Source organism: Lontra canadensis, unplaced genomic scaffold, assembly GCF_010015895.1.
Source record: "Lontra canadensis isolate GAN:19392208 unplaced genomic scaffold, GSC_riverotter_1.0 scaffold12, whole genome shotgun sequence".
In the NCBI taxonomy this organism is placed as follows: Eukaryota; Metazoa; Chordata; class Mammalia; order Carnivora; family Mustelidae; genus Lontra; species Lontra canadensis.
The window spans coordinates 18,574,038-18,595,264 of record NW_022631006.1 but is presented as its reverse complement, the minus strand read 5'-3'; the positions used below and the strand labels follow the sequence as shown (position 1 = coordinate 18,595,264).

The 21,227-nt window shown below is 49.9% G+C and overlaps 1 protein-coding gene across 5 annotated transcripts in view; it reads right to left on the bottom strand.

Moving 5' to 3' along the window:
• The window catches only part of PLA2G4E (phospholipase A2 group IVE), a 58,445-nt gene that overhangs the window by 20,035 nt on the left and 17,183 nt on the right, over positions 1-21,227 (bottom strand). Inside the window, exons 1-4 of one of the 5 annotated variants that reach the window (XM_032856755.1) lie at positions 18,328-18,346; positions 8,923-8,995; positions 2,417-2,553; positions 16-147 (exon numbers count right to left, since the gene is read on the bottom strand). In XM_032856755.1, coding sequence (XP_032712646.1) covers positions 16-147; positions 2,417-2,553; positions 8,923-8,974 — 321 coding nt within the window. In that variant the 5' untranslated portion in view covers positions 8,975-8,995; positions 18,328-18,346. Of the gene's footprint in view, positions 1-15; positions 148-2,416; positions 2,554-8,922; positions 8,996-14,644; positions 14,746-18,327; positions 18,347-21,227 lie in introns of those variants that run through there. The other 4 variants (XM_032856753.1, XM_032856754.1, XM_032856756.1 and 1 more) reach the window with 4 other exon arrangements.

Sequence of the window (21,227 nt, the reverse complement as noted above, 5' to 3'; positions counted from 1 at the left end):
GACACCGGCACCCACCTCTGGGTTGAGTGGGAACTTCACGTGGGTTTTCTTTCGGAAGCAGAGTTTGGTGAGGTCGTAGAGGATTGTCAAGAGATGGTCGTCTGGTGTCAGTGTGTCTTCATCACAGACGCTCAGCTCTAGCACGTTCTAGGGGAGAAAGGAGGGTGCAAGTCTGGTTACTGTGTTTGCATGGACCCATTTTCCTAGCAAGGAGATGGGTCTCAGGGATGTGGAACAGCACAGAGGTCTCGGCTCAAGAATGACAGATTTGTAGAATGATGAACTTGGCGGGGGGCGGAGGGGATTGTGTCTAAACTCTCTAACTTTCTGAAGACTTCCCGACCCTCAGCTCTGATTGTTTTGGAGACCTGTGCTCTTTTGCAAGGTTGGCAAGGACCTGTGAAGTGTGGGGGATATCATTTCACCTGGGGGAATGATGGAAGGGCAGAAAAGCAGGACCCTTGCCAAGTCATAGACTGTGGTCAGCACTGGGGCCCCAGAGCTGAAGACAGCCCATTACATGCTAGAAAAACCAATTCAGGGAAGTTAACACCTTAATGCTCCAGGGGGATGATGTGGCAGATTACAGGGATTCTCATACTTGGTTGGCTTAGGGTGAGGTGTTTGAACTCTATCCCTCCGTCCATCAGCCCATAAAGAGGTCTCATGGGTGGTCCCAAAGTTGAGCACCTACCCTGACATCTGGCTGAATGATAAGGTCAGCAGTTTTGGGTGACTTGGATTAGCTTTGAGTTCTCTTGTTTCAAGGAACCTGGGAGATGCAGGTTAGGGCTGGTTTGACTCTGGTCTTTATCAGGTGGACATAAGGTGGTCTGGGGGTTCCTTGCTGAATGAGACCTGTTGACCTTGTAATTACTACAAAAACAGACATGTCCCAGAACCAATCCCATTGATTCATATGAGCAGCCCCACAGATCTTTAGACAAAGGAAGTCAAAATTCTGGTTTCAAGATGGCAGACTGAGCCCATGCCAAAATCCCCCTACCTCACCAAAATCACAAATACGATATAAGAGATATTTTTATAGTAACAAATATAATAAATATACTTTAATAAACAACAAATATAATAACAACAATAATAAATAATAAACAACAAATATAATAATAAATAAATAAAATATAATATATAATATATATTATATATATAATATATATATAATAATATAATAATATAATATATAATATAATAAATAAAAATAATAAAAATAAAATAAAAATAATAATAAATAAATAAAATAAATAAAATAAATAATAAATAAAAAATAATAATAAATAAATAATAAAATAAAAATAAAAATAAAAATAATAAAAATAAAATAATAAATAACAAATATAATAAATAACAAATATACTTTTTAAAAAAGTTTTAATTATTTATCTTTAGAGAGAGAGAGAGAGAGCACAGGGGACAGCAGGAGGAGAGGGAGAGAGAGTCCCAAGCAGACCCTGTGCTGAGCGTGGAGCCTGACATGGGTCTATGACCCAGAGATCATGACCCACGTTGTTATCAAGAGTCAGACACTTAACCAACTGTGCCACCAGGCACCCCCAAAGCCCTTCTTGAAAGGAAAAAAAGGACTTATTATGAACCAGAAATAAAACATCACCCTAAAACATGGAAGCAGTAAGCTGGAGATATCAAGCCTCAAGTGCCCTAAGACTAGTGTTGATACCCCTATGATGAGGACCAAGTTTGTTTTAGGAGCATTCTGCTGAGGGAGGACCTGGATGGCTCAGTCAGTTAAGTGTCTGACTCTTGATCTTGGCCCAGCTTGATCTCATGGTCATGACTTTCAGCCCCATGTTAGGCCAAAACTACAACAACAAAAAAAACCATACTGAGTTGGTCCACAGCTCAGTAAGCTCAAAGGAGAATTCTCCAGTACGAGAACTGCCATATATCTGAGAAAGGCCAACACCATGAAACAGTAGCCCAACAAATGAAAGAATAGACATTCAAAGAATTAGAAATAATAAAGCCTTCTAAAAAGGAGTTAAGATAGGGAAAGCCCTCTGGCTAGAATTAGACTGGCCTCAGACCTAGTGAATAAAATGGCCTTCCCCCTCCCTGTATTCTCCTACTTGGAGCATGTTTGGCAAGCACACTGGGTTTTGCAGCAGGAACCACAAATTCTAGCAACAATTAGGTAGAAGGACAAGAGAGAAAGGAAAGAAGGTAGAAGGATAAGTAGACTCAGAGGGACAAACATGAGGCAGGCCTCATGAAGGAGTGGTGAGTGGGAAGATGGGTCACTGGGAGGAGAAGAAGTAGGTGGGAAGAAAGACAAATAGACATAAGAGGGACACATAAGCAAACAGAAGGACAAGCAGTCATGGAAGGCAATAGAAATGTAGGCAAGGCTGACAGACACAAGGCATCCTCTGAGTCTCACCTTCACTTGGCTCTGGATCTGGAAGCTGAAGGTTTCATTCCACTCTGGGTTTGGGCAGTTGGAGATGGTCCTAGTCCTCAGCCTCTCACGAGAAGCAGTGGGCAGCCAGAGGCTCACAAAGCAGTCTGTCTGGCTCACTGTCCAAGGAAGACAAGGGTTGGAGGGAAGGGTGGGGAAACAACCCAGGTCCAGAGAGGAGAATATAGAGTCAGAAGGAAACTTCAGGCAAGTTACTTCCAGCACAAACCCTCGTCTTCCCTCCTCACTCATGGGTCTGACTCTTCAGAGACTTTTGTCCTAGAACCCCCAAGAAGTTCACAGCCTATAGGCCAGAAAATTCACAGAGGGGGATTCAGGTCCCACTGATCACTCTCATGGACAAAGATGGCTTCTGGCTCTTTTTTCTTTTTTTTTTTTAAGATTTTATATATTTATTTGACACAGCAAGATCACAAGTAGGCAGAGAGGCAGGCAGAGAGAGAGAGAGAGAGAAGGAAGGAGGCTCCCTGCTGAGCAGAGAGCCCAATGCGGGGCTCAATCCCAGGACCCAGAGATCATGACCTGAGCTGAAGTCAGAGGCTTAACCCACTGAGCTATCCAGGTGCCCTGGTTTCTGGTTCTTTTCAGAAGCATCCCAGCTCTCTGAGTAAACACCTGCTAGGTTAGGACAAGGTCTGCCTATAGAATTTCTCCTCTGCCAATGGAAGATCTAGAGGATGAGCCCCACAGAGTCCAGTTTAACTCTTGCCTTAGCCCAAGGTACCAGGGAAACCAAAGCAGGGCTCTGCTCTTCCTCAGGGCTGCTGAGAAGCAGGGGGTCAGAGTCTGCTGTGCATCTGCTCAGAGGGCCAGAATGGGGAAGGGCTTGGGTGGAATAAGAGTTTAAGAGAAACTAGAAGCAGGGGCCACCATTTACATAAGACTAATGTCTCAACTGCATCTAGCCAGGTTCTTCATACCTATACTAGTCTCCCAACACGAGGCATGTGACCCAAGAAACCCTCACATCTGAGGCCATGTACTTTTTTTTTTTTTTTCCTTCTCATTTGAAATGAATGACTCAAGGGTGATGTTGCTAGATGTGCTCTGGGGAAGGGGCAAAGGTTTTGTTCTTAAAAGTCCCTCCCAAAGTAGATGAAGGCCTCTCAGGTCCTCTGGCTGGAGCAGCAGAAGGCATGGGGTGAAAAAAAAAAATAACAGGTAGCCTGGCTCCCTCCATTCTACCTGGGAGGAGGGAGGAAGATTGCCCTAGTGATTGCCCTAGTCCCTCTCCTGGCAATGTGCTGGGGTAAGTCCCAGGGTACACACCAGATATGTAGAAAATGGTAAAAGTCAACATAGTCTCCGGTGTCAGAGAATCCTCTCGATGGTGGAGATGGTGTGAAGATATGAGTTTTGTTCTAGTAGGATTGACCAAAACTAGTTCATAGTTATTAGTAGTAATGTCCTATGAGAGTAAAACCCAAGATGTCCCCCTGGACTGGCTAGATTTACTTTGTCACCCCACTGAGAACATTATCAGAGTTAAGAACCACACTTTGCATCATAAGCATCCCTAGCTTCTGATTTCATCTCCAATATCTGATTAATCTTTGAGGGCTTTACATTCAGTGAACTGGAAAACATGCCTCCTCCCAGTTGATAAAGGTAGGATGACACTGCATTTTAGAGTTCATAATTGCTTAATCCAGACACAAAGAATGACCAAACCCAGAGGAATCTAAAGAAAATGATAACCTCATCATCTCTACCCATCCCCTCCATGCCCAACCTGCCCCTCCTCGCCATCAATTCAGGTGGCCAGGCCAGACCTCAAGTGCCATCCTTGGCTCTTACGTGACATCACTTTAACTCTGTTGACCTCTCCAGCCCACCCACACCTCACTTGCGCGACCACTGCCTTAATGCTGGCTACCGTCGCCTCTGTGACCGCTTCCCAACTGGGCGTCCTGGCTCCTGTCTTGCCCTATTCTCATATTTTCTCTCAGAAGAAACCAGAAGGATCTTTTTAGAGCTGACTGTGTTATTCCCAGTTTAAAATCTTTCAGTGGCTCCCATCTGCCCTCAGGAGGGAGTCCCCACCACTCAACATGGATACCTCTCCCACTTCCCCAGCCTCAGCCCTCCTCCTTCTATTCTCCCTACCACCCAGCCCCTGCTCTGCCACCAAACACACACGTAGGCGCACGCACGCACACACACACAGCGCTTGCACTCACTCCCTAGACTCCAGACAAACCCAGTCACTTGTGGGTCTCAGGAGTGCCATGCAGTCTTGCCATTCCTTCTGTCTAGAACACCATTCTCTTCCATTTTTGCCTCACCCTTCCCTTGGCTAGCCCCTTCAGGTTTCAGAAGGAACCACCGCTGGAAGGCTTCCCTGAGCCCCCACATCTTGGCCAGGTGCCCCTCCCTCCTCCTAGCCTAGAGTCTCTGCCCTTCTCTTGGCAGGGCACTAGCTACACTCCACCACAGTGCGTGTCAGAGCACCTGTCTCCACTGCATTCTGGATGCCGGGAGGGCCTGGAGACTATGTGTCAGCACTTACTAAACATTTGTTGGATAAATGAACTGAATGGAAAAGCCCAACTTCCTGCTTGAGGGCACTGCATCAAATTCTGGGCTGTCACCACAGATACAGGTAAGCAACTTGGATCTCTGACTCGTCTGCCTATAGGGAGACTCCTCAGGGATCTCCTGGGACCCCTCTGTTGGCTTTTCCTGGACACCTGCCAGAATGTCTCAGCCTGAGACATTCTCCTCAGGTCTGCCTCCTGTATAGAGGAAGGAGCCTGCAGGCAGTGACCCCGCCAACTCTATACCCATTTACTTAGCATGATTTCATCAACCCCGTAGAGGCCCCTTTGCCTCTAAAATCCCTTTCCTATTTTCAGTCCATGCCTAAAATTCTCCCATTAAGCCCATTAAATAAAATCTCAGTATTTTTGGCCTAAGGCTTAAATCGCTAGGTAAGATACAAATACTCCTGGAAGAGACAGGATCGATCAGACACCCACACTTCCAGCATTGATTGGTTTTTCAGTTCTTTCTAAGAGAACTGGTGCCACCGCTCTCCACAAGGTTAGGAAGGAGAGAGCAGCCGAAGGAGGGGGAAATCCTGGGAGGAGAGAGGTGACTTGATACAGCAAGGCTGATAGGGGCCTGGAGGATACTCTGACTGGAAGGAGAGTGACCAGCATGCTGGCAATGAAGAATGGTTAAGCAATGCTGACCCAGTTCTGAGGATTTCAGAGACTGCAGGGGATTTCGTAGGCATTAATGGTTCTAATCCTTGTTCCTCTTAAGTGATAGAGGGCTTGGTCATTTGAGTGACATGCCTCCTTTCCCGGAATGTGGGCGGCAAAGAATGACTCAACGAGATCTACAGATGCTGAGAACACTACCTTCTTAATACCTCTGGAGACACCTGCCTCGCATCCCTCAGGGTACTGGTTTGAATTTTAACCTGATTTTCCCAAGAGGAATAAAAGCTCTTGGCCACTGGGAGGTTTCCAGGTCTGCTCCATCTAGTCCTGGCCCGGGGATGGGTGGATCCCTGAGTCTCGTCCCTTACAGGCTACTTGAAATCTTGGGAAACTCAGACACACACTAGAGCATTGAACCAGAGTGGAGCGCATTTTTGATCCAAGCTAGAAGAGAACAGTTTGGGGCAAGAGTAATCTAGGACCCAGAAGACATCAGGATAGTCGCCAACCACATCAGGCAAGGTGGCAACAGAGTCCAGCCACCCTCTGTGGGGTCTACACATAACATGCCCCAGGCTGACACCCCCAGATACCATGTATGCCTCCCGCCCTGTTTCTCAGGGGAAATGAAAACAACATAAACAACAAGGGGAACCTGGAAACCTCCCAAAGTCAGCCTGTGTGCCAGAGGGGCTTGTGGGGAAAGGGAAGAAGAGGGCGGTGGGTCAGACTTCAGCCCATCTGCTGGTTGCCTTTCCCCCCATCCTCTCACCTCTGGGATATGCAGGGGACGGGTGTGGCAGGAGAAGATAGAAGAAAGAGGCTTGGACCAAGGGAAGGTCTACACACACAGGTGCAGGCATGCCACGAGAGTGTGCAGCCCGTATGACCCGCAGGATTGGGACAGACACACCTCAGGAGTGGAGACAGGTGAGGGCAGCTGTGGGCGTGTGCAAGCTGCAGGTATCCTGGGGGTGCAGGGAGTGGGTGAGTGTTGCCCAGGGGTGAGTTAAATGTCCGAGTAACCCACCCTGGTGTGTGTGGGCAAGGAAGGCAGAAGAGGTGGCCAGGCCCTGCCCAGGGAACACTTCTCAGATCACTCACCGGTGGCCTGGGAGGCCCCGAGAAACCCGAGAAGTCCCTAGCAAAGCCAGGCCCAAACTGGACACTGGCCAGCATGGGCTCTGGACACTTGTCCTCCAGGGGGCCCAGCTGAAGTCCTTCCCCACCCCTTGGTTTTCCCTCAGCCCCAGGGCCCTCCCTCCTCTGCCCTACACACTCATGCCTGCACTGTGGCAACAGCATCTCACCAAGTTCGTCAGCCTCTCCCCACCTGTGCTCCAGCACAGTCTGCTGCTCGCCTCAGGAAATCACACAATCCCTTCCTCAGGAACCCGTCAGGAGCCCAGCTGCCCTGTCCCTTGGATCCCTGTTCCTCCTCTGCCTGGCCCCAGCCTCCGTTTCCTGCTTCTCCTGTCATCCCCCCACCACGCCCCCCAAGGACCAGACCTGGGATCAAACACTACTTCCACCTTTAGGCAATTATCAGCCCTCACCCACCCAGTGGGCATCAGCACTACCCTCAGGTCGTTCAGAGGAGCAAGCTGCCCCCTACAGGTGCTCCCAGATGCCCAGGGGCTTCTCTCCCTCCCTCAAGATGTCCTCTTCCCCACATCAGGCTCCCAGGACCTGCAGACGCTCACACTATGCCCCTCTCAGATCCCAGGCCGTCAGAGTGGCCTTCCTTAGCTACTCCTGGCTTTCGGTGTCCTCCTCCAGTTTTTTTTTTTTTTAAATTTCACTTATTTATCTATTTATTTATTTATTTGAGAGAGAGAGAGAAAGCATGAGCAGGGGGTGGAACAGAGAGGGAGGCAAAGGGAGGGAAAGAATCTCCAGCAGACTCCCTGCTGAGCACATAGCTGGACCCTGACCCTGAGACCTTGACCCTGAGACCCTGACCCTGATGAGGCTTGGCTCTCACAACCAGGGGAGCATGACCTGAGCCCAAAGCAGGAGTCAGAAGCTTAACGGTTTTTCACTGACTGAGCCACACAGGCGCCCCCAGTTCTAAATTCTATAGTGACAAGATTAGAATGCCATCTCCTGTTACTGGCCTATAATTACTTTGGATATCAAAGTCTCCCTTGTTAAAATGTACACTTGGGGGGGGGGCCCTGGGTGGCTCAGTTGGTTAAGCCATTGCCTTTGGCTCAGGTCGTGATCCCGGAGTCCAGGGATCCCAGCTCTGCGGGGAGTCTGCCTCTCCCTCTGACCTTCTCCCTTCTCATGTGCTCTCTTTCTCTCAAATAAATAAATAAATAAAAATAAACTATAAAAAAAATGTACACTTGGTATCATAGCTCTCTGCCTTCTCTGCCCACCACCCTCCCACCAACCCAGAACCTCTCTAGCCTAAATCTCAGGGTGAGGGCAGTATGAATATCATGAGCTCTGGGGAGCCCTGGTGGCCCTTGGGCCATTCCTGTGTGGTCACCAGTGAGGGGGGACACGCCCTCAGCCATGGGGCCTTGACACAGAGCTTTCTCCTCCTTGAGGGCCAAGCTTCTCTCTGGATGGGGCAACTTGAGGGTGGCATAGGGAGGGGATCTGGGTTCTCCTGATTTCTTGAATTCCCAAAGATAAGCATGAGAAGAGCATCCTGACCGCCCAGATGCCTTCATTTCTCACTGAAGCCAGAGTCTTCCCGGGACCCCCATAACCTGGGAATGCAGTGGGGGCTGGGACGAAGGCAAAGTTACGTCTGTGAAAAACACTGCACAACCAGCCCTGGTGAGTCAAACTGCATCGTCCATGGGGCTACGCTGCCAAGCTGGTGCTGTGCAGGTTCTGCCATGAACTCCAGAACCCAGTGTAGGGGCCATACACCAAGAAGGGGCCCTCGGACTAGGCTGACAGATGGGCCTCTCCCTCTCCTTCACCTCTACTGGCCCACCAACTCATTCAGAAGCAAGGAGTACCCAGTGTAGGAGAAGCTGCTGCCCCTGGAAATGGGTGCTAGGGGAGTGGGAAGGAGAGAGTAAGGTGAGCGGGGCTCTCAGACCCAGGCAGACTGTAGGGGCTGATCGTGCCAAGGTTACAGGTGAGACGAGGGACCTGGAAAAATGATATAACCCCCAAAGTCTGAAATACAACCTGAGTATAGCAGACACACCCACACCCACCCACACCCATACCCACCCACACCCACACCCCCACACCGCCACACCTTGCACACCTCCGATGTGTCTCCAGCCAGGTCCCACAAGCAGAGGAGGCAAGACAGGGCAGGATACTCACCCCTATCAGCCTGTCGGACATTTCTCATCCGGATGACCTTCACGGTCAGCATGTGGCATGGAGACAGCCCGCCCTGTGGATGGAGAGGATAGTGGGCTCAGTCTTCAGGTGACAGCGCTGACAGAGAGAGCAGCTCAAGCCACCCACAGGCTCCCACTGCTCAGACTCAAGAAGCCTCTCCTGCCAATGTGCATTTCTGGGCTCCAGAGGATATCACTGGCCCCCAAGGCCACTGAGGTGAGAGGCTTTTTCCTCCCCTCACTATGAGCCAGCACATCTTGGAAGGAGACCGCTTCAGGCCTGTTCTGTTCATGCTTTTCCTGGTTGAATCACAGGATTTGAAGACCCTTCCCTGAGAGTTTTACCCAGGCTTAGAGGAGTCTGTTTACCATTCACTCCTAGCCTGCGCCCATGGCAGATGCCCTGGGACCCCTCCCACTGACCAAATGACCATATTTACAGAGGCCTTTGAACTAGAACCTTTTACACTCCACACAGTTCACGCTATGCTATCAAAATCTCATTATGCCTTTTTAGGAGGATGCAATTCTCTATTTAAAATATTATTGGGGTTTTGGGAAAAACATAAAAGTATGAAGAAAAAGAAAAGTCTCCAGCATCCCACCACTCAGAGACGATCACTGTAATCACTTTCTTGTTTTTTGGGTTTTTTTGGAAGGTTATAATTAGGGGCACCTGGGTGACTCAGTTGTTAAGCGTCTGCCTTTGGCTTGGGTCATGATCCCAGGGTCTTGGGATTAAGCCCCATATCAGGCTCCCTGCTCAGCAGGGAGTCTGCTTTTCCCTCCCCCTCTATCCCTCCCTTCTGCTTGTGTGTGCACTCTCTCTCTCTTTCTCTCTCTTGCTCTCTTTCTCTCAAATAAATAAAATCTTTAAAAAAATAAATAAATGTTATAATTATTCTGATTTTCAACTAAGACTGTACACAGATCATTTATGTGCTTTGGGTGTCGTCAAAGGTAATAATACTGTAAGACCTATAGTTAGCATCTACTGAGCCCTTACTATTTGCCAGACACTTTTCTTACATTTTTAAATCTTCATAAGACCTTTATAACAAAGGTTTTGCTATCTTTTTAAATTGATATATAATTGACATGACATTGTATTCATTTTAAGTGTACAATGTAATGATTTGATATACACAGATACTGCAGTAAGATTACCACAAGGAGTTAACACCCATCACCATACAGGGTGACAATGAGCTTTTTTCTTGTCATGAGAACTGTCACCATTTTGATGTCTGTCCTTCCAGCCTCTTCCAGAGCTCCATTCTAAGCAGCAACAACAGAACAATACCCAGGGGGCTGCTCCACAGACCCTGAGATAGAATTAGAGCCTCTTCCTCCTCAATCCCCATTAGCTGCCTCAGAATCAGAGCAGAAGCCAAACTGATAGTTATAAATAGTCTTTATATTTTCTAGTTATATATAGGTCTGAATCCCTTCGTGGGAGGCTGGCTCTGAAATAGCCAACCTCACGAAGGTGAGGGTGTGAGGCTGTCTTCAGAGTCCGTAATTCGATCTCACAGGATTCTCTTTGGAGCTGAGTGACTCAGCCAAAAGGCCACGCACACCGCTTCTCCCCCCCTCCCCGGGGGGTCTTTGGTCAGGCCCATTCTAAGCAGGGTGGGCTCCTCATTTCTCACTCCCCCTTCTAGTGGAGTGGGTGTCCTGGTCTGATCTGGTGAGGAAGAGAGAGTTGGGCTTCACCTGTGAGAGCGTCTGTGGCAAAGCCTGTTCCCACTGGCCTACTTTCTCAGAGGGCAACAAGAGTTCAAATGGACCCCCGAAGGCCTCAGCCCGGGCCAGGGTCAGTCCTCAGGGACATTTCATAGCATTGAAGGGCTTCTCCTGCCTCCCGGAGGGGCTGGACTGCCCACACCACCACCCCCCCCCCCCCCCCCTGCCCCATGTGTCTTCTCTGGAAGGGCATGAGCACTCACGGCTTCCGGTAGGACCTCACTCCAGGTGCCCCCTGCCTTCCAGGAAAAGTCCTCTGCTGCCATCGAAGCCTGACACCCTCCAGGGAGGCTGCCCACCTCTTCCCACTCTACCTCAGCAGCACCAACCGACTCAGCGGCAACCTGTCAAGCGTCCGCCATGTCCACCATGTGCTAAGCGTGGTGTGTGTAATCTCTACATTCCATCTTGCTCAGTCCTCACAACACCCCCACGGAGCAGTTATTATTAGCCTCACTTTACAGATGGCGAATCTGAGTCTGAGTCCTTGGATGTTGGGCCCTCAGCTAGAATCAGAGGAGCCCTAGTTTGAATTCAATTTTAATTCTTCAGCCTGAGCGTGTAACCACGACCATGGTATCCCCTTACTTGGAACCGAGCATTAACATTAAACAAAAAGACAGGTGCCACTTGCCTCCCACCCCCTCCTCCTTCATCTTTTCCTCTTAGAAACTATTTCCCTGGGATGCCTGGGTGGCTCAGTTGGTTAAGCAGCTGCCTTCAGCTCAGGTCATGATCCCAGCGTCCTGGGATCGAGTCCCACATCGGGCTCCTTGCTCGGCGGGGAGCCTGCTTCTCCCTCTGCCTCTGTCTCTGACAAATAAATAAATAAAATGTTTAAAAAAAAAAAAAAAAGAAACTTTCCCTGATAGATTCTTCTTTTCACTGGGATTCCCCCAAGACTCTAAAATAACCCCCAAACTCTAATAGTCCTTCTACTTGCAATGCTTTCACGAGCTATATTTCTGCCACTATATTCCACCATCTCGCTCTTTTTTAAAGAGCCAGCACACACAAGAGCCTAAGAGTTCTTGAAGGAGAAGGCTCCTCTGTGGTCTACCTGGAGTCTCAAATCACAGCTTCTAGCTCAGGAATCTGCAGGAGAGACCAGTTCCAAAGCGCTCCTCAAAAGACTCTGACATTTCGCCAGCAGGGAGACAGAACCTGGCAGGGGTGTCGAGAGAGAGCCCAGAGTGGTCATGCTGGGAGGAAAGAGGTGGGAACATGGGACTCGAGTCTTGGGCCCAGATGAGTGCGACACCCAGGTCTGTGAAAAATGACTGTCTTGGATAAAAATGAATGTACCTGTTTTGCTCTTGCTATAACCAGCTCAACGGAAGGAGTGCTGGAGAGAAGCAAAACTTATGGCCCCAGAGGTAACTGAAACATGGTAGAAAGATCCAGTGGAACAAAGTACCAGTGTCTGTGGCTGTGCAGATGGGAACCAGAAACCAGGGACATTACAGATCCCAAGTTTACGGGGTAGCTTACAGTGTGGTAAGGATAAACACTTTAAGGACTTGAACAAGCCTGACCCTAGGACGGGATGCCTTGGCTGGTAATCAGACTGAAAATAAAAATTACTGAGCAGCAGCCATGGCTGGGCACCATGCCAGCTGGGCTGTGGCCCAGAGCTGGGATGGACATTGATGGGGGCCTTGCAGGGTCCTGGGTAAGGATCAGGGAGCACCCGGGGAGCTGGAGCTCAAGGGAGAAACTGTTGGGCAAACAGTAAAGAAATGTATTCAGCGCATTAATAACCAGTAAGTACAGCTGTGCAGGGAAGGTGGGCCTGAGCGGTTTCGTGGAAGCCATGTGGAAGAAAGGGCTCTACTGTTCAGGCGGCTCTGGCTCCGCCCTCCTCCCTGACCTTGATTCCTGGAGCGGAGCTTGCAGGACCCTACTTCCCCTTGAGACCTACTCAGAAGAGGGGGATCTTGCCAGCTCTTGTGGACAAGATGTGACTCTTTGACTCTCAGGACTGGCTATTAGGCAATTCAACAGACGCCCCCACCCCACCCCGCCCACCCCCAACTTCGTAGATAGGACCCTGGTGCGGGTCGCAGAGCACAACTCTCTGTCCTCCAGCGCGCCCGGCCCTGAGCCCACCCCAACGGGCACCGCATTTGTTCTCATGTAGCACCCCAGCCACGCTCCAAGGAAGGTGCTCTTACCCCCTACTTTGTGGAGAAGCCTGGGTCTAGAGAGACTGCTTCTCACGCCCGCACCCAGCGCCAAAGCTGCAGGGCCGGGACTTGGGTCGCAGATCTCCCTGACCGCAGGGCAGCGTGCGTTCCATCCGCCTGGGGGCTGGCTCTCACAGAGAATTAACCAAACCCGCAAAAAGCTTGCTCCTGGTCATGCCCTGGACTCCTTAATAGCAGAGGCAGCAGTAAGCCCTCAGCGGCCAATTCAGGGCTCTCCCTGCACCCCAGGTTTGGCTGTCACCACAAATTGGTCAGAAGAATTGTCACCAACGGGCTCCCACATCAGGAGTGGGGAGAGGGGGAGGGGGTCTGACACGTGGGGTTTCAGAAGTGGTGGGTGTGATACCCATCCCCCGGGGCCAGGCAACCCTAACCAAACCAGCCCACAAGGTCTGGGGTGCAGGAGAAGGCAGACGGCTCCGAGGGCGCCTGTGGGAACTCCCTCACCAAGGCTTCCGGGGCAGGCCTGGCCGGTGAGGCCACCTCCTCCTCCCCCCGGGGGAGCTGGGTGTATCCATCCCACCGGTTCCTTGCAACACCTGTGTCAGAGCTCCCAACAGCCCAGCGGTGGCTTCCAGAATGTGTGGGCCCTCCCTAAAAGGACACCATTGGGATGGGGACTTCATGGGACCTCAGGACATGACCCAGCTAGTGTGAGCACCATCCCAGACCAGGAGGAGCTAACATGGCTGTTTTCCTTTTTTATCACACAGGGGAGGTGAGGGATCAGGGCAAGAAGTCCAGCTCTGAGTCATGGAGCCTTGGGGACCTGAGAGGGACAGGCACACTTCTTAGCTGCTCCACACTGCCCTTCAAGGTGCTCTGTCCCTTCTGTGGAAGCTCTCCCCTCACCCAGCCCAGGTTCGGAGGCTCCAACAGACTAGGGAGGCAGGAACAAGTGCTGACCAGAGGCTCTCCAGCCCCCTTAGAGCTGTGGGGAAATGTGGGGACACCCCAGAAGGTGACACCTATCCTGGCCAGGATAGCAGAGCACCAGGCACCATGAAGCTTGGAGCTCCCTTCCTTGGGCTCCTGGGAGGCTGAGCAGGGTCTCTACCTTCTACCCCCAAAGGGCAAGACTTTTTTGGGGGGGTCTCACTCATCTCATTGATTCAGTGTGGGCTGGGGGAGGGGCCTGAAGAGGAGAACAAGGAAGAAGATGCTGCTGCCAGGCCTGGCCGTGTCGTGCCAATGGCAAACTGGAAGCTTGAGGTAAATGGGAAAGCAGAGGCAGAGCTGGTCTGGAGCCCTGGCAACCTGACCCTTGAACCCAGGGTCTCCCTAGGGGGCTAAGGGGAGTCTGACAGACCCGGGAGTCTTGACCACAGATCCAGCTGGGCTTCTCAGCCCATGTGGCAGGTTGGCAATGCCACTGATCCTTCTGAGACACCACACCACACACTCACACAGCATGGAAGCTTAGACTGTCCACAAGGTCAACACTGGCTCACCGCTAGGACGGGCTAGGATGGATCCACCCCTGGCAGTACTGAGCACCAACTACCTGGGTGCTGGCCTGGCCCCAGAAGGCCCTGAGCCACACCACCACACCTGGTCGAATCTGTGGGCACCCTTAGCTGGGCCATCCACCCAGGAGCCCCATCCGGGCCAGACCACATCCCCAGGTGCCAGGTCAGGCCCCAAGCCCAGATGCTCCGTGTCTCTGGAGTCTACAGTACTCACAGCCCTCCCGGTGCCTGCCTCCTGCACTCAGCTTCCTGCCCCACCTACCCAGTGCGGCTCCCTCACCTCTGAGGCCCGGGGGGCTGAAGGCTTGCCATCTTCCGCGTGGCGTAGTTCTGGTAGGTAGTGCGAGAGCCAGGCGGGCATCTGTCTGTGCAGCATCGTGGCGGCTCTCCAGCTGGGTGGCAAGATTGGGAATTTATATTCTGACTCAGAGCTCCACCCTCTGGATACCTCTCTGCTGGGATTGCATGGGGAGGGGTTATGGTGGGTAGGCGGATGGGGAGGTGGGGGGCCTCGACCTCTTGGTATAAAGGGACCCTGAGGCCTTCAGATCTTGGAAAGGCAGGAAGCAGCAGGGGGCTCCAACCCTTGAGGTCAGCAGGCTGCTGCCCCCAGAAACTTAGAACCACCTGGTGGTCCAAGGGAACAGGTGGCAAGAAGGGCATGCTGGACCCTCACAACCTTAGGATTAGCCCAGCCATGATTTGGGATAAGTCATTTCTCTTCAGCTTATCAAGGTCATGCCCTTCTGGGCATCTAGGGAGAGGTATGGGGAATAGTACCGTCCCTCCTAACTCCACGTAGTCCCACACCTTGGTACCCAGGAGCTGTGGGCAGAGACCACGTGGGAGGCAGGCAGGATGGTCAGGGTTCCCAAAGTTAGAGGGAGAAGAAAAAAATAATTGCCTGAATCCTTGGTGAGGAAAGGGTCAAGTGCAAGTGTCCCCAGCTCTCCCTCCTGGGAGGCCAGGTGGAGAGAGGGTGTGCCCAGCCTCTGCCTATCTCAGGACAGCTTAGAGGATGCTCCCATTCCACCCATCTGATTCCTATCTCTGGCCTGATGGCTGCCTCACTCAGGGGCCTGGTGGGGTGACTTCGCCGGCTTGGCTGCCCGGCTGGGTACATTGGGAGTTTCCTGCCTGAGCCATCGCCCGAGGCCCTACAACCGGCTTTTCTGGCCCACATATTAAAGTGATTTTGTGAAATTGAGGGTGAGATCTGAACACAGGGCTGACTAGGCCCAAATGCAGGGATGGAACCTGGTTGGTGGTATCTGTGAGATGCCTTTCTGTGCCCGGCAGAGGTGCCCCCCTCCGCCCCACCCGCCCCCCTCTGCTGTTCAGGACCTCCAGAAGGCAGATGGGGCCTCAGCATGGACCCCTCTCAGCTTGCATCCTTCCCCTTCCCTGCCATCTACCCCTCAGCCAAGGACACAGACTCAGCACCCACAGTCCTCAGTGGAATCCACCAAATTCAATTTAGTTCACACACTTAGTGAGCACCAACTGTATAAATGCTACTAAGAGAGGAAAGTCCAGGCTTGAAGTTGCTGATAGTCCAGCGGTGGGGGGGGGGCAAATGTATCCAACCGCTCAGAGGCTCAGAGGTCCAAGTCTCCAAAGGTAACAGGGGGCATCTTAGAAGGAGGAATACAAATTCACGTTTATAAACCTATGGTTCACATAGCTAATAACTGGCTAGGGAGCCCAGAAAATAGAAGGCAGATGTTGGCTGGAAGTAAAAGAGCAGATCTGGGAAGGCTTCATGCAGGAGGTGGCACCTGATTTGGGTCTTAGAGGATGGCTAGGATTTCAAAAGCTAATGATAGGTGGGAAAGGTATGCTAGGAGGAAGGGAACAGCATGTGCAAAAATAGGGAGGCCAGAAAGCAGGGTCTGCTCAGCTATGCAAGTAGTCTGGAGTAAGGTGTGGAAGGAGATGTGGGGTGTGGACTGTGAGACACAGGAAATGTGGAAGTTGGGCAGAGAGGAGGGAGGCTTTGTGAAAGAACAAATCCAGAAAGATATATTAGGGCCCAATAGTTGTGACCCTCAAAGGTCAAGCTTTAAATTTGAACTTACTCCCAAGGCAGTTGAAGAGCCATCGGTGGTTTTTGAGCAGGAGAGTGACATGATCAGAGCTGAACTTTAAGAAGGCAATGCTGACTGGTGTTGTGGGCAACCCAGCCCACAGCACTACAGTGTCCTGAAAGTAAGGCGTGAGGGATATGCTGAGTTCTGGGGAACCTCCTCACTGGGGATCCTTCCTGCTTGTCCCTTCCCTCCACTCTGTTGCCTTTTGCCTATCAAATAGGCCCAGGGAAAGCCCCCAACTCCAGGGCATTTCCCAAAGCCTGGTACATGATCCTCTCCTCACCGAAGAAGCCCAGCCACAGCCCGCTCCATCCATCCAGGGTAACACACGGAAAAATCTAGGTCTTCAACCCCTTTATTTCCTCATGGTCCAAAATGCTTCAAGAGCAGGATCTCATTTCAGCTGAATGAAATCAAATTGAGTAGGAGGCTAAGAGGAGGTGATTTGGAGTTCCTTCCTCCCACTCCTTGCATGGCTTCTGACCCAGGTTGGAGCTGGTGCAGTGGTGAACTGAGGGAACATTCCAGAAGCAAGCACATCCTTACTGCCCACTGTGCGCCCCGCTCTGTGCTGTCTGCTCAGGGCAGGATCTGGAAGGAAACCACCAAGGATTTACAATCTAGTGAGAGGAGAAGAGGGAGCTGAACTCAAGGGTAAAGGGTCCATCGTGGACTTTAAGCAGGGCGGGAGGGGAGAGGGGCCTCCGTGGGGATGGCGCGAAGTGTGCTGGGAAAGTATGGAGTGCCAGTCCATGTGACCAAATAAGGAATGCATCAGCCTCCCCTTCGCACCTAATACATCTCCAAATGAACACACATTTGAAGCTTAAACAGTGTTCTTGGTACACAGCTGATGCTCCAAGCCTGGTCCCCTTTCTCACCTTGTCCCAGAGTCACTTCATGGGGAAATTCTAAAGCTGCTGCTACAGAGCAGAAGGCACTGAGTTCCTTCCTACCCAGCTCCTCTCCTCCTGGATGCACAGGGAGCCTGAGATCTCCCCCAGAAACCCTGCATCCTGGGAGGCCTCTGCCTGTGGCAATGTCCAGGGCCTTCTTAAGTGACTCCAATTGACTACTGCAACCAGGACCTTCCTCTTGCCAGCAGCCCTTGACCTTGGGGAAGCCAGCACTGAAAAGCATTTGTCCAGTGGTTCCGCTGACATCCCTCCCCGGAGAAGCCCAAGAAGTCTGCAAGGATGAATTCCTCACCTTTCCTCTTTCAAGAGGCTTCTGTGGCCTGTCCCTCCCTTCCTATCCTGGCCATGACATCTGTCTCTCAGCCTCCTCATTCTCTCAGGGATTCATCCCCCACACACCTGGCTGGCCAGGGAGCTTTGGAAACACCCCTTTAAACAGCCATTCTCCTGCTCAAATGTATCCAATGCTTACCCATCCTTTGCCAATAAATTTTGTATTCCAGCACTTTCCTTAAATCAAGTAAAGCCCCCAAACAGCCCTATGCATATATATGGAATTTTAGAATATGATAAAGGAAGTCTTTCAAATAGGGGTGAAGGGATGGGCTATTCGTTATTGGAAAAGCTAGCTTGCCACTGGAATAAAATACTTCGATCCCAACTTTATAATTACACAGAAACAAATTCCAGACAGATTAAATATCTAACCATTAAAATAAAACTACAGAAGATTTAAAATAAGATATTGGAGAATATTTATATAATACTGGGATGGAGAGAATCTTCCTAAATCAGGTACAAAACCTAGAAGCCAATAAGGATATATTACCAGATTTGAATACAGAGAAACATATAAAATTTCGGGAAAGCAAAAGGATGCTACAAGGACACTATTATCTGCAAAATATATCCCAAATTTCTTCCTCTTGATAAATATCCATGGGTAACAAACTCACCCTTAAAAAAATACTGGTGGGGTGCCTGGGTGGCTCAGTGGGTTAAAGCCTCTGCCTTTGGCTCAGGTCATGATCTCAGGGTCCTGAAATCAAGCCCCACATTCGGGCTTCCTACTCAGCAGGGAGCCTGCTTCCCTGCCTCTCTCTGCCTGCCTCTCTGCCTCCTTCTGATCTCTCTCTGTCAAATAAATAAACAAAAATCTTAAATAATAATAATAATAATACTGGTAAAAAGGAGAGTCTTGCCCTACCAGATTCTGAGTAAACTACAAAGGCATACTTAGACAAGCAGTATGTTGTTGGTGTAAGAACCGGACCAATGGGATGAAATAGAGGGATGGGAGATACACCTTGTTAAGGGAACTTAATCAATGATAAAGTTGGCACCACAAGTCAATAGGGAAAGAACAGCTGTTTAACAGATGACGTGGACATGAGTGGCTCACTAAATAGAACAAATTAAACAGCATCCCCACTTAGTTCTATGCTAAATAAAAGGGCTGTAAATGGGATCAACACCTGACATGGAAAACGACGAAGTTCATAGAAGACAATGTAGGAGACTCTTACCTGTGATCTGGGGATGAGAAGGATTTCTTAAACAGCACTTTGAAACCATGAACCATAGGGCAAAAACATTTCTAAATGTCGTTACATAAGGATTAAGGATTTCTGTCAACTAAGATCACACACAAAAAAGTTGATAGATGGAAGAGAGAATGACGAAAGATATTTATAATGCATCCGCAAATCACCAAAGGATTGACATCTGGCATACACAAAGAATTTTTATGTAATCCACAAGTAAAATGATGGCTGCACCAGTGCAAAAACGGACCAGAGATTGGAACCCGCAGTTTATATTGGAGGGAAACCCAAAAAGCTAACAGGCATTTGAGGAGATGCTTAAAATCATCTACATTCAGGGAAGGGCACATTGAAACACCAATGAGATTTCACTGCAGCTATTCAGTCGGAAAACACGGAGAAGGCTGAGTCGTGGTTGCCTTTCCCGACGAGAGAATGGGGAAGGATATGTGGGTACAGGGAAATAACCAATCATAGGGGCAAGCATGGAGCTCATGGGACTGAAGAAGATGTGCTCCATGTCTTCGGTCCTCTGCACAAAGAGGAGACTTTTTCCCTCCAGTTTTCCCCAGCTTCACGGCCACTGGTCTAGTGCCAGTCACCACCTCCACTCATTTCAACGACTGAGTTAGCCTGACTGGTCTCCCTGCTTCCACTTTTGCCTTCCTACAAGCCATTCTCTGCTGAAGGCACAAGTGATCTCCTAAAAACAACAGCTACATTATGTGATGGCCATGAGTAAAACCCTCCCAGCGCCTGGCTACTCTCACATCTTGCCATGGCCCTGAAAGGTCCAGGGTAGTCTAGCTACTCACATCTGTTCTACCCCCGTCACCAGCTACACCGGCCCTCCATGCCTGGAACATGGCAAGCTCTTTCCTACATCAGGGATTCTGCACTTGCCGTTCCCTAGCCTGAGATCTTTTTTTTTTTTTTTAAATATTTTATTTATTTATTTGACAGAGATCACAGTAGGCAGAGAGATAGGCAGAGAGAGAGAGAGGTGGAAGCAGGCTCCCCGCTGAGCAGAGAGCCTGATGCGGGGCTCAATCCCAGGACCCTGGGATCATGACCTGAGCCAAAAGCAGAGGCTTTAACTCACTGAGCCACCCAGGCGCCCCCCTAGCCTGATATCCTTCACCCTGACTCTAATTGTTGCTGTTCTTTCTCATGGTCACGGATCTGCTCAAATGTCCTTTTCTCCAGCAACTCTTGCCTGACCATTCTCCAGAACATGTATGCCTCTGGCCCACCAACTTGCTTCTGGGTCACTCTGCTTATTTGATCTGATTTAATGTATCGTATCTTGGATTATCTTTTTCATTGATTTTTTTTGACTCTTTCTATCAGACTATAACCTTTTATAGGGCAAAGATATTGCTTGTCTTGTTCATCAGCTGGAAACACCTAACCCCACTAGTAGAGGAAATGTTTTGAATGTTAGGACACATTCACACACCTGGAATATTACAGGTGTCAATACAAATCAACTGGCTAACATTTACTGAATGTATACAAAGCGACAAAGACTATGCTACATATTTTATATTACCTGCGAGATAGATAGTGTTATCTCACTATATTGAAACATGGAGTAATAAGTAATTAGCTGAGGGTCACCATGGTAAGTGACAGGTTTGAGAGGCAAGTCAGTCTGGCTCTAACAACACACACATCAGGAGATACGTGTTAATATGTTGAGATGTATCAGAATCTCTGGCCAACAAGCTAGTCGTGACTCCATTTCATGAAGGGAGATACAAAATAAGCATAAACAGGACAAGAAAGGACCTTCATCCCAGTGTAGGTAATATTCTTAGTGCAGTCAATAGATATGGCTCACAAGTATTTTCCGTTCTTCCTCTTTTTGTTTTCTTTCAAATATTTATTTATTTGACACAGAGAGAGAGAGCACAAGCAGGGGGAGTAGCAGGCAGAGAGAGAGGGAGAAGCAGCCTCCCTTTTGATCAGGGAGCCCGATGCGGGACTTGATCCCAGGACCCCGGGGATCATGACCTGAGCCAAAGGCAAGCATCTAACTAACTGTGCCACCCAGGCGTCCCCTGTCCTTCCTCTTTACAAGACGATGTATAAGGCCCAGCTGAGCACTTTGCATCCTCAAAGCGCTTGTGTCCACAGCTCAATATTTCTCCATCCTATGAAGTTCCTACTCCTAACAGTTGTGGTCTCTGGTTTCAACTAGAAGATAGGTTTTATTTTCCGGCTCCTGACTCTCTCTCTCATACAGCGAGACTGCCTGGAGCCTTTCGTACACTGCGGTTTACTCTTTGTCACCAGTTCCTTCTGTGAGG